This window comes from Dunckerocampus dactyliophorus, chromosome 1 (genome assembly GCF_027744805.1).
Source record: "Dunckerocampus dactyliophorus isolate RoL2022-P2 chromosome 1, RoL_Ddac_1.1, whole genome shotgun sequence".
NCBI lineage: Eukaryota > Metazoa > Chordata > Actinopteri > Syngnathiformes > Syngnathidae > Dunckerocampus > Dunckerocampus dactyliophorus.
Window position 1 is genome coordinate 9,301,887 of NC_072819.1, and position 13,342 is coordinate 9,315,228.

At 39.9% G+C, this 13,342-nt stretch overlaps 1 protein-coding gene across 1 annotated transcript in view; it reads left to right on the forward strand.

Annotated features, from left to right (window-relative positions):
- Positions 1-13,342, forward strand: part of LOC129193862 (cilia and flagella-associated protein 47-like) — a 71,593-nt gene that overhangs the window by 56,766 nt on the left and 1,485 nt on the right. The window contains exons 53-66 of the mRNA XM_054799008.1: positions 621-794; positions 884-995; positions 1,129-1,182; positions 1,248-1,345; positions 1,432-1,607; positions 4,570-4,677; positions 5,038-5,149; positions 6,603-6,707; positions 6,854-7,010; positions 7,707-7,790; positions 9,632-9,758; positions 10,199-10,383; positions 11,619-11,775; positions 13,172-13,333. Of these exons, the coding sequence (XP_054654983.1) occupies positions 621-794; positions 884-995; positions 1,129-1,182; positions 1,248-1,345; positions 1,432-1,607; positions 4,570-4,677; positions 5,038-5,149; positions 6,603-6,707; positions 6,854-7,010; positions 7,707-7,790; positions 9,632-9,758; positions 10,199-10,383; positions 11,619-11,775; positions 13,172-13,333 (1,811 nt within the window). The remainder of the gene's footprint in view (positions 1-620; positions 795-883; positions 996-1,128; positions 1,183-1,247; positions 1,346-1,431; positions 1,608-4,569; positions 4,678-5,037; positions 5,150-6,602; positions 6,708-6,853; positions 7,011-7,706; positions 7,791-9,631; positions 9,759-10,198; positions 10,384-11,618; positions 11,776-13,171; positions 13,334-13,342) is intronic.

The following is a 13,342-nucleotide window of genomic DNA, read 5'->3' on the forward strand; positions in this document are numbered from 1 at the left end:
GTTTGTGACAACACTTGGTTACAGAAAAAAAGTGCTCACATAGCATTCAGGATTTAGTCAGCGCACAGAAATGTAATCCTCACATTTGTTGTTTGTTCTTAAGCCTCATTGGACGTTAATAGATGCATTCAATGAGGCAGATTCAAAGGGAAAATATGTTCTCTTGCTGGAAATTACATAATAACAATCATGTCAGTGAATGGGGACACATTCGACTCAACACATTCACTGAAAATCTCAAGTCTCGAGTCGTTGACGTCAAAGTCCAAGTCGGATTGCAAGTCTTAAATCTGAACATACAGGCAAATCGGGTCCAAAGTCATCAAAATTGTGACTTGATTCTGACTTAACTCCAAGTCGCGTGAGTCGAATCCGCACCTACGGTTCTAACATTCAATATTTTAACTCCCTTCATTTGGCCCTAATCCTCCTTCATGATGTTTCGTGTTTCATTTTAAGTGTAGAATATTCCCCGGGGGCCAATAAAAATCGACTTTGGACACCCCTGTTGTATTAGATCTAATTAGACTGTGCTCCCAGGTGTGCCTAATGAACTGTCCTCTCCTCAATAGCAAGGGACATAATTGATGATATCACTAAACTCGTATCGACTCCGGCAGGGCAAGCTGTCCTTGTATAATGACCGCAATGGGATTGAGCAAGTGTTTACTCTTCGAGGGGTGGGCGAGCGCCCCCTGCCTGTGGATCATGTGGTACTGCACTGCCCCGTGGGCAAGACCACCGTGACGGAACTGAGTGTCCCCAACTACAGTCAAACAAAACGGTCACTTAAGGTTGGCAATACTGCAATCAGTTACGCTGCCACATATGCGGAGCCAGCAAAATTAAATAAGCATGGGTGTGTGTGCGTGTGTGTGCGCAGGTAGTTACAGACCTATCATTCGTAAGTGGCAATTCATCCCTGGAAGTTAAACCTGGCCAAAGCAGCATGTACATCATGGCTGTGTCACCACGGAAACAAGGACAGCAATCAGGTCATTTCTGAATGCATTATGTGATTGTCATGTGACAGTCACGTGACTGGTCTGTTCTTTAGTAGAAATGGGTCTGGGTTCTTATGGGTGCAGGCAGTTAAGGAATAAATAAAAAGTCAAATCTTTCCCGCAGGTTGTGTATCATTCATAGAGAGCGATGACACGGATGACACAGAGGTTGACAAAGGTAAGAAATTTAACTTTTAAAGTTCTTGTTTTTCAGTAGCCATAGTATGTGCATCCGCCTTGCAGGTGATGTAGTTGGACGCTATGAGGTGTTCTACACTCTGGAAATCTTTTGTGAACCTGCAGCACCTGTGAGCACTTTCACTGTGCAATGCACTGTTCAAGTAAGCTCTGCTGTCCTTTACCTTTATCATAAGAAAAAATCCAAAGTTTATTGTTTTTCTTTTTGTGCAACGTTACCCACTTCCAGAGGTCAGTCACCATAGAGATCCCCGTCACGAACCCAGGAGAAGAACTGCTCATGCTAAACGTGGACCTGGAAGGAGACGACTTGCACGGAGCCTCCTGGGTTTCAGTCCCGCCGCAGGAGACACTCCCCTACAAAGTCATGTTTTCTCCCGGCAGAATAGGGAAGAGCACAGGCAGGTCAGAATTTCTCCCTTTCTCTCTTGTACAATTCCGCAACACAGATAATACTGACAAAGTACAGGAACTTTGTAAATCTAATAGCATGTGTCCTCCGCCATCACACACGTTAATGAACACCTTCTGTTTTGCTTCTTAACACACATTAGCTGCAAAACCAAGAAGCCAGGCTATAGTATAGTCATGGGGCCAAATTACTCCTTGTGAATAAAACCTTGAGTTAATTATGTATTGATATCTAAAGCTCATGTGGTGTCCAATCATTACGACTGTCATCACTGATATATTTGCCACTATTTTTTGTGACTTTGTGCAGTTATCTTTTTACACGTTTTTTATAGGCCTGTCAAAAATAAAGCGTTAACGGCTATAACTAATTCATTTTGTTAATTAGGTTCAATTTTTTTGTGTATTTAACGCAAGCGCACCAAAGCCAGCACACCTCTCTGTTATAATGGCAGACGGAAGAACAGTGGAGCGTCCCCACACAGTCACACAGAGCCTGACGCTCTTTTATCACTGCATTCTGACCTGAACACATCAATAGCAGTACAATTCCAACACTATATACTGTATGTACTGACACTTCCTCATTCTCATTACAAGAACACCAGATGCATTCAGGGACACTCGGAACATCAATTAACCGGAAGATGAGGAAAAACATGAAGTGGATGTTCTTATTACGCTCTTCGTAACGCCTATTTTTCGGATGTACATTCGGATTTGCTACATTTAAGTATGCTGGAAAATACACTGAAAACAAGTAAATTCACCTTAAATTACGTGATGTCTTTGAAAACAACCCCTCATTGCTCATAATAACACGGTTTAAAGTGTGATTCAGATGTTCTGCTACTATTAAAGAGACTAGTTTTCGACAAATCGATTTTTAGACTTGTGTGGTATCTTTTAGCTTGATTGACATATTCAGTTCATTTGGCGCTGTTAATAAATGCAAATATATATAGTCCTGTCCTCTCATTTATCTTTTTTCTTCATTAAATACAGTAAAAATGAGCATATTTCAAACATAGTTATGAATGATTATTAATCATGATTAATTCATTTTAAAACTATGATTAATCTCATTATGATTTTTAATCATTTGACACAGCAAAAAAATTAGTTTGAGGTGCACCTCAACTTTAAATTTTGACTCCCTTGTCAGATTTTTTAGTCAGTAGGTTCGGAGAACATGCCATGTACAGTACAGTGCCATATGCAGTGGTGTGAAAAAACACAAATGAACACAAAATGCAGTTTTTAAAAAAGTTTTTATTATTAAGAGAGTAAGAAATTCCAAACCTTCATGGCCCTGTGCGAAAAAGTGATTGACGCCCCCCCCCCCTTGGTTAAAACATAACTTAACTGAGATTAATTGAGATCTATCAGTCTGGAAGAGGTTATAAAGTCATTTCTAAAGCTTTGGGACTCCAGCGAACCACAGTGAGAGCCATAACCCACAAATGGTGAAAACATGGAACAGTGGTGAACCTTCCCAGGAGTGGCTGGCCAACCAAAATTACCCCACAAGCGCAGCAATGACCCATGCAAGACGTCACAAAAGACCCCACAACAACATTCAAAGAACCGCAGGCCTCACTTGCCTCTGTTAAGGTCAGTGTTCATGACTCCACCATAAGAAAAACACTGGGCAAAAACAGCCTGCATGGCAGAGTTGCAAGACGAAAGCCACTGCTGGACAAAAAGAACATTAAGACTTGTCTCAATTTTGCCAAAAAACATTTTGATGATCTCCAAGACCTCTGGGAAAATACTCTGTGGTCTGACGAGACAAAAGTTGAACTTTGTGGAAGGTGTGTGTCCCATTACATATGGCAGAAAAGTAATGCCGTATCTTAGAAAAAGAACATCATACCAGCAGTAAAATATGGTGGTGGTAGTGTGATGGTCTGGGGCAGTTTTGCTGCTTCAAGACCTGGAAGACTTACTGTAATAATTGAAACCATAAATGCTGCTGTCTACCAAAAAATCCTGAAGGAGAATGTCCGGCCGTCTGTTCGTGACCTCAAGCTGAAACAAACTTGGTTTCTGCAGCAGGACAATAATCCAAAACACACCAGCAAGTCCACCTCTGAATGGCTGAAGAAAAACTAAATGAAGACTTCGGAGTGGCCTAGTCAATGTCCTGACCTGAATCCTATTGAGATGCTGCGGCATGACCTTAAAAAGGTGGTTCATGCTGGAAAACCCTCCAATGTGGCTGAATTACAACAATTCTGCAAAGATGAGTGCTGGATTTTTTTTTCTCCCTTAATAAAAAGTTTCATTTAAAAACTGCATTTTGTGCTCAGTTGTGTTGTCATTGATCAATATTTACATTTGTTTGATGAAACATTTAAGTGTGAGAAACATGCAAAAAAAAAAGAAAACACCTTTTCACACCACTGTACATGGCATTTGAACAAAATGTCCATATGAAGATACTGGACATTCTGTGGCCACCAGGTGCGATTTTTAACCAAACAGGAGTCTAAAAGTTGGGTTCCACTGTATTACGAATTGAGCTTCATAACTTGTATAAATAACCTTCCCACTTAGTCCACATATTAGCTCACATAAAACACATTATGTAACGCTGAAAATACAGCAAAATGTGCTAACTGCACACAACATTACCACCAGTTATTATCTAACGACATACAAACGTCATTATTTGCGTTTCAAAAATAAGGGATATTTTTTGGACCAATAAGGTAAAATTAGCAATATTCTGATCATTCGCAAGAAATTCTACTAGATGGGGAATTACACCATAGACAATGAAATAAACAACATTTACCTTTTCTCACCTTGTGATGGATTTGAAGTTTTCATTCAATGAAATTTTCCTCTTGACTGGATGATGATTTTTACCTTGCAACATTTATGCATGTTGATATAAATTTAACCTGCACAAGTATTATTTTATGGTCACTGGTTTGGTGTTCTTTCCCAGCGTGATCTTTCAGTCTGAGTTGAGCGGAGAGTTTTGGTACCAGCTGGAGTTTTATGCCATTCCCTCCCCGGTTGTCACGCTGCCACAAGTGTGCTGTCAGTTGGGCAAGTAGGTAGCAACACAATCACACTGCATATTACACACAAGTGTTGACCGTAATTGGGTGAATACTGAGGAAAAATGCACTCAAAATGAGCTTTTTATTGAACTTAATGCAATCCTTTAAGCCAGTGATGTCCAAACTTCTTCCACTCGCCGTACCCATTTTGCAGTAATCAGCGCTACTATAATATCTATATCACAGAAAAGACCAAAAAATTACCCTTGTACGTTATAGCACTTTAAATCTTTTGAGATCTACTGCATGCTGCCCACACCACCTTGGCTTTATCATTTCTGAGCATTCACATGCACTTTGAAGGGAATTGTAGTTTCTGGGGGTTTATCAAAAAGTGTTTTGTGTCTCAGATGGACCAGCCAGTCCATTCCTGTGGTCAACCCAACAGCAGACAAGTTGGAGCTGATTGTAGCCAACAGTAACCCCAGGAACTATACGCTGGAAGTGGACTCAGGAAGCACTGTAAGCATTTATTTTTCTCATCCAAACCCGCACCCTGTACTTTACTGCTCATAATTCTCTATATTTTTCACTGTTAGATCTTAAGGAGGTTTGTAAGTCTAGCTTCAAAAGGCAAAAAGAAGAAATGGGAGTGAGACAAAAACTTTTTTGAGTAAGTAATTTATTCCAAATAACCATTAAACTGAAACAGGCTGTTTATCAGTTTAAGACCATAGCTCAAAAAAACCTTAAAACCCCCCTAAAATAGAAATAAAATAAGGACTCAGTAATGAGTAGCTGTGCCATTTTTGTTAATCACCTGAAAAATGGGTTTGGGCATACTTGGTGCCAGTGTTTCCAGGAGGCCAGTGGGAATGTTGCCCCAGGTGGTGAAAATGGCTTCACGGAGGGCATCCACTCTCTGGAGCTGATGTCCGTTTCTGTAAACATCCCTTGCCATCCATCCCCAAATGTTCTCAAGTTGGATTTAGATCAGAGGAACACACACAGGATGGTCCAAAAGAGTGAGGGTATTTTTCTGGAAGAATTCTTTTGTCAAGCGGGCATTGTGAAGTGCAGTGTTGTCCTGTTGAAAAAGCCAGCCATTACCACACAGGCGAGGGCCTTCAGGCATTAGGGATGCACCCTGCAACATCTCCACACAGCCAGCCATCTGCTGTTTGACGGCACATGTCACGTGGGATCACCTTGTCATGCCAGTAACATTGGAAGCCATCAGGACCGTCAAGGTTACATTTTTTCTCTCTGAGATGCCGTCTGATGGTTATTGGACTGCACTCGACACCAGTAACAACCTTTACTTGGCCCGATGATGGTCCTGTGTCTTGACAAACAGCCAATCGGATCCTCCGGCTCAGGGCCGGTATCATTTTTTTGGGTCTTCCACTTGACTTTTTTTGTTCCATAGCTCTCAGGATCTTTGAAGTTATAAATGACTTATTGCATCCAACCTCAGCAGCAATGGCGTGCTGCAAGAGGCCTTGCTTATGCAGCTCAACAATTTGACCGCGTTCAAAGAAAGAAAGGGTTTTTTTGCTTTTGCCATGAAGAGATCATTACAGTGTGAATACCTGACAGAAAATAACATTGAATCCACATTTCTGCCAAGAATTTGGCTTTTAAAGGCTGTGGTCTTAAACTTTTGATCAGCTGATGAACAGCCTATATCACTTTAATGCGTGTTTGCAATAATAATTGTTTATCTCACTCCAATTTCTTCTTTTAACATTTTAAAGCTCGACTTAGAACCTCCTTAAGATCCAACAATGCAACACATACACACATACACACACAGACGAATGCAACACATACATTTTTCAACTGGTCTTAAAATTGCGATCAAATGATAACACATAATGACTGAGGTTGTAGGGGTACAGGTTGTATCAGTGTATGATTTTGGTGCTCTTTTGGCAGTTTATCCTGTGCATGTGCGTGTGTGTGTGTGTTTCAGTTTACTGTGGAGCCCCACTCCTCCACTCAGCTTGGGGTCCGCTTCACTCCATCATCCATAGGAGAGGGTAACCATGTCGCCAAGATAACATTCACATGCCCTCAGGTGCAAAGATACACATTACTCACTGTCTTAACTGCAGTTTGCAGCTTTATTGTTTTGTCTTTATTCCCATGAATCTTGGCTTAATGACACTGGTATGTGGCCCCCTCCCCTTGTGTTTTTGTGCGCTGTGTCGGGTTTTACTGTAGATGCAGCAATGGTGTGTGTTGTTGTTTGGCCGCGGACTCATGCCGGGCCGGGAGGAACCTCTGAGCATCTCCTGCACAGCTGGTTCCAGCGAGTCCATCACTATTCCCTTCACAAACCCCACCGAGCACCCCGCTACGCTCTGCATCACACTCACAGGTCACATGATGCTCCCAATGGGGTTCAGTTTCTTTTCCTTAACGTGTGGTCCAGCCAGGACCATATAATATTTACAGTGGAAACCTGCAAATTTGCGCATTTTTTTAAAATCAAAACATGATTTTTTAATTTGTGGGAACACCCACCATTTTTGTCCTGACAAGCACAAAAATGGTAGAATAATTCATTGGTAGAAAATGACAATCTTCTTTTTATATGCCGTGAATAAGCTTGATATTTGCACCCTTACTCACACGTTACAAACCAACAGGAGCTTATCAACCCAAATGCCTACCTCACTCACGGTGCAACCAAAGTACTGTAACTATGTGAGTAAAGAAATACACTTACACACTAAGATACATGAAAAACAATACTATGTCATATTCATTTATAACCCGCAGGGCATGCAGTGAAGCCCACGTGCACAGCTCCTCAACAGGAAGTTACCTAGCATGCCTTGCGGGTTTTAAATAAGCATAAAATAGTAATGTTTTGCACGTATATTAGTATGTAAGTGTCTATTTAGATACATGGACAAAACTGGCTTGTTTCAATTGTGCTTATGTCGACGCAAGTCAGCCAGTCCGACTTTAACGGGTTCCCTGTGCGACTGTAGATACAGTATATGTTACTTGTCCTTCATACAAACACACACATAACCATCACTTGTTGGTGTGTATTTGTGTGTAATAGAAAAGGATCCAAGTGGGGCGCCTGACTGCCGCCCGGTGACTCCTGACAAGGGCGTGTTCTCTCTGTCTTTGAGCCATGCAGAAGGTGCGTTCACTGATTGCACAATTTAAGACCAAAAAACAAACACAGACCTCTTCCAAGGCCAACACACTTTCAGTCAATGATGGTAAGGTAGGTAGGTAGATACTTTATTGATGCAGAAGGAAGTACTACTTACGTATGATCCTAAGAACTTATTAGCATTCATTATCATTGTTAGGCTTTCCATAGCAATCTTAAGGCTAGAAACCGGCAACTGGCTCGAGATTAACATTCTTTGAAACCAAAAAATGTAAAAACACCACCAGCGGCTAGTATATGTTTTCAATACAGTAATCCCTTGCTTATCGTGGTTAATTGGTTCCTGTGATAACTGAATTTCTGCTAGTATTTTATAAATTGAATATTTTTGTAGATAGAGCATAGAAAACCTTCTGAATACAGTTTTTAACATTATTAGAGCCCTCTAGATATGAAATAACACCCCTATAGATCAAAGCAGCCATTTGAAAGAACGATGCAGCAACTAGCAAGTAATGTGTCCTCCTTGTACCTTTTGCCGCTGAGAGGGTCGGGATAGGTCCTCTGTCCCTGTGACGCGCTTAACAGAGACACGGAACAGGATACCGTAGTGTGGTGGGTTTCTGATAAGTTGTGATAATGATGAGACCAAACCGGAAGAGCAAACAGATACTTCGCATGTGTCATGATGGCAGATTGCGTGCAGTAGTGTTAGGAAACGTGGGAATGCAAAAAAAGAATACATAAGAAGCGCGAGTGTGAATGTGTGACATAACGAATAAATGGTCAACAAAAATCACGGCTTCCCAGCATTTCCTCTCTTCTCCTTCCTCGCCGGTACAAGCAAGTGCGCGCCATTTATTGCCTCCGAGTACGTAAGTTGTATGTTTTGACCTGGACACGGCACTCTGGATGATGACGTCACTAAGCGTCACTGATACTCGACCGTAAACCACCGTCTATAGACGTACAAAACGTCTTTTGCATACTGTCCCCATAAATGTCACTTAAAAGGAGTTTCAAATAAAGCCAGATGAGTTAAACATGAATACTGGATGAAGTGAATGAACTGACCAAAAGAAGAAAAAACGAATCAACTGTATTTCACAGGCCCACTACGACTCCCCTGACCGCCACATACCGGGAGGCGATGACATCACAGACACAATTCTTCATTTCCTAGTATCGATCGATTACCTTTTTAAATGATGTTAAGATATGCCGTCCAGAATGAAAAACTTGCTAAACACAGATCAATGTAGTTGAATCGTAGGAATTTAAATCGATGCATCGATGTAGTGAATGAATTGTTACACCCCTACTACATACTCTATCATCACAGCATCTTTAAATGCGTCTTCTGAAGGACATATATTGGTATTTTAGTTAATTTAGCCATTTTTATGATAAAATATAGAACATTTGCTTGAATATGCATATGTTTTGACTTATAATAGGCCCTATCCAACCACGAAACAGCACGATTTATTAGTATATTTGTGAAAAACCTGTGATCGAGTGAAGCCGCGAAATTAGAAGCGGGAAGTGGCGAGGAACGACTGTCGTGCTTTAAAAGAACAGACTTATTTTTCAAAATGTATGAGTTAAACTGCATAAAAATGGTCAGACATTTTTTGTGTGTCCCATATGAAAAAAGAATTTACAGTCATGTTGTTGTTTGGATACGTTACACATTCAATAATAGTTAACTTTAATAGCTAAACTGGAAACACAGAAAGAAAAAAATATATCACGTTAGTCAAAATGAATTGATTTATTAGTTATTTCATCTTGTTGAGTTCAGTTTTTGCTCTGTGAGGAAAAAAAAAACAAAGAAACGATGCTGCTATGGATCTTTGCTGCAGGTATACAGATCAGTGGCGGGGGTAGTCTGGATGTGCCGGTGGTGTTTGCGCCCAAGTCCATGGACCCTCAACAGGCATGGCTGCGCATCACGATGAAGCCCCTCAATGTCACGACAAGACGAAAACGGTGTGTTGTTTGTATCCCTGCAGCATTGTGAATTGTGTGCTGCTTTAAAACAGAGTAGAAGTCATCATCCTAACTTGATACAGCAAGGAGCAGAATTGAGGTCTGGCCAAGACATCATAGCATATCAATCATATTCTCTCATATTTGTAATGTGTCATTTCTCAGATGTTCTTTCTCCCATCCACCTTTCTGCAGGAAACAAAATGCACACATTACATTTTTTCACAAATCAATGTCAACACGCTGCCGTAGGTTGAAAAATCGTTTATTACCGCCCATTCTCCTGATGACTCTGGCCACAGTCACTAGTAAATGTTAATGTTCGATTATGTCGACAACTGCTTACATCGATGTGAATCAGCCAAGCTGAGTGATGTCAACTTATATGGGTTCCACTGTAGTGAAGTCTAACGTATGTTCCACATGCGTATATTAAACAGGTCAGGGCAGAAGCTGTCAACCATCTGTTGGATCTACCCTCTCTGTGGGATTCCAGTGAAAGCGCTTGATGACAACTCACCGCTCTGCGTGCTCCAGTGTGAAGCAGGCTGCCAGCTGGAGAAGGTGCTTGATGTGTTGCTCACTGGATGTGTGCCAGGAGCTCAGAATCCAAGTGGAAATGAAGGTAGGTGCTAGTGTTAGATATTATTACTATTATTATACTTATGGTTCAGTCTAATAGCTGCCCGTAGGAATGCTTTCATGACACCCCTACTCACATAGCACAACTATGGTTGCACAACACTCACAGAAAACTCATGGAAACTGAGAGGAGATGCTGCCAGCATAGGTAGAACCAGTTTCTCACACACAAGCGTAACTTTCACTTTCCAGACACACACGCTTAACTTTCACTTTCTAGAGGGGTGCGGCAACTGCCATGTAGACTCTTTACTCTGGGATCTCCGTTGACCTTCCTCACTGAGTCCAGCGCTTTGAAAAACTTTTAAATTACATTTATTCTCCGAAAGCAACATGGTGCAAAGAACCTGGAAGAAGGGACACTGCAGATTTTCTCCCCAACCATTTTCTCCAGTGGGTGATTTAGTTGATAGCTCCTTTCCTCAAATTGGAGGTGGTGTTGATCATTAAAATCACCTGCTTTAGTGACCAGCTGGAAAGAAAACCTGCAGTGTCTCGGCCCTCCATGGCACAAATTTGACACCCCAGGGCTAAAGAGAAGTAATAGCCATTGCAGGTGTCAACACACTACACCAGGCATGGGTGTACTTTTTTTTTTTTTTTTTTTTTTACTACATTCTAAAAATATAATTCAAGAAGAAAACTAAAAGTAACAACAGCAAAAATTGAAAACTCAGCAGTAATTTTACAAGGATAAAATCAAATAAATATTAAGAGAAAAAAGTTACGAGAATAACGTTGTGATATTATGAGGAAAATAACGGAATTTTAGTAGCATAAAGTTGTAATATTAAAGAAAAAAAGACAATTACTTGTAAAAAAAAAAAAGGTCTTTACTATTTTGAGAAACAAACAACCACAACTAAAGTTACAAGTTTTGGAAAAGGGTCTGCGTCACAGCAGCCCCAAGAAAACCATGCAAGAGTGGGAGTTCAACACGTATGAATATATAATTTTATATATATAATTTTAATATATATTTTTATTGCGCATCCCCCCCATGATATGAGACAATGCATATAAAAATTGCAATGCTCACATTTCCTCACAAAAGTCCCTAAAAGAAATAAAATGTAAAAAAAAATAAATCAAGTAAATCAACCATTTTAAATAGCAACAAAAAGCAAACATTGTGGATTAATAAGTTATAGTATAACATTACAATATTTACCCCTTTAATTTATATATTTTATATATATTTTTGTTTGACTTGTTCAGTTTCCCCAGTGCTTGTCGAAGACTTCCAATGTGAGGTGCGTTCAGACAGTGAAGAGGACTGCCTGTCTGCCTCCATCGAAGCAGGGCGGAGGGATCCCAAGACCGGTGTCGTAACGCTCACCATGAAACTGATCCACACCCCGGTCAAGAAAAGCAGGTGAGCCGACAAAACGACAAGACAAGGTTTTATGCACATTGACAGCAGGGGTGGATTTGGGATTGAAGGAGATCCAGGGATTAACCCAAATGGGAGATTTCTTGCATGAGGAAATATGATGACCTCCAGACCATGGGGGGGCAGTTAAGTTTCCAAAGGGGGCCACATGTGAAACCAAAAATATTGGAGAGAGCCACGCTAACAGGCTGAACTAAATGAGGCTTAATATCAATACTCTACAGTGCATCCGGAAAGTATTCACAGCACTTCACTTTTTCCACATTTTCTATCGAAAATTTTAATTAATACGTTTCTTGATTATCCAAATACTATTTTTAAAAAATATATGTTATAGGCCAATATACTTTTCACAATAATTTATTTTTCTGTCTAAAATTTTAATTAATACATTTCTTGATTATCCAAATACTATTTAAAAAAAATATGTTATAGGCCAATATACTTTTCACAATAATTTATTTTTCTATCTAAAATTTTAATTAATACATTTCTTGATTATTCAAATGCTATAAAAATATTTTATAAGCCAATACATTTTTGTCAATTATCTTTTCCCATCTAAAATGTTAACTAATATATTTATTGATTAAACAAATACTATAGAAATATTTTATAGGCAACACATTTTTCTTATTTTTTCCCCCCCATCTAAAATTGTAATTGATACATTTCTTGATTATGCAAGTAATATTTTATAAGCCAATACTTTTTTCTGCAATATTTTTGTTTGTTTCTTTTGTTTCATTTTTTGGACAAAATGAAACAATAGTAGACAATGGATTTCTTTAACACCAATTTTTTTCTCATAACTTTGGAATATTTTTCTTTTCAGTTTCACCCTCTCCATCCTTCATCATGTTTTGATGCAGGCTGCATTAATAATAAAAAGCCCCAAAAAATAGTAATTTCAAATGACAACGAAACTTAATAATTACATAAATAATCCTTTACAGTACATATGAATATTTTTTAATTATGAACTGATTTTAAATATGTATGTCTAATTTAAAAAAGAATAAAATTGGATGAGATCAAATCCGATTCATTGCAGTTCACAGGGACACCTTGTACTGTATGGTGGTGTTACTGCAGCAGAAGTCAAATTCTTGTTTGTCTTCTACATTGCATTCGGTTTCCTGCTTAGAGAATTCATTCATCAGGCCAGCTCTTGATCTGCAAGTCCATTAATGATGCAGAATCAATACCTGGCAGAGTTAATGTCTTCTGCATGAAGAACACCGCCCACTCCACAACCAGTACTATCCTCCAATATTGGCCAAGACATAATAAAGTGAATATTTTGGAGATGCTTCAAATTACACTTGCGTATCAACAGAATGTGTGTGTGTGTGTGTGTGTGTGTGTGTGTGTGTAGGTACTCAGCACTCCTGGTGGTGCAGCATGCGTCTGGACACATTTGGGAGTTTCCCCTCGACGTGATCGCCACCGAGCCTCGTGTCGATGATGTCATTGTCACGGAAGCCACCGAGTTTGGTAAAACGTCAGCGGTGGGCTTCTACTTGACCAGCACCACCAGGTGTGTGCG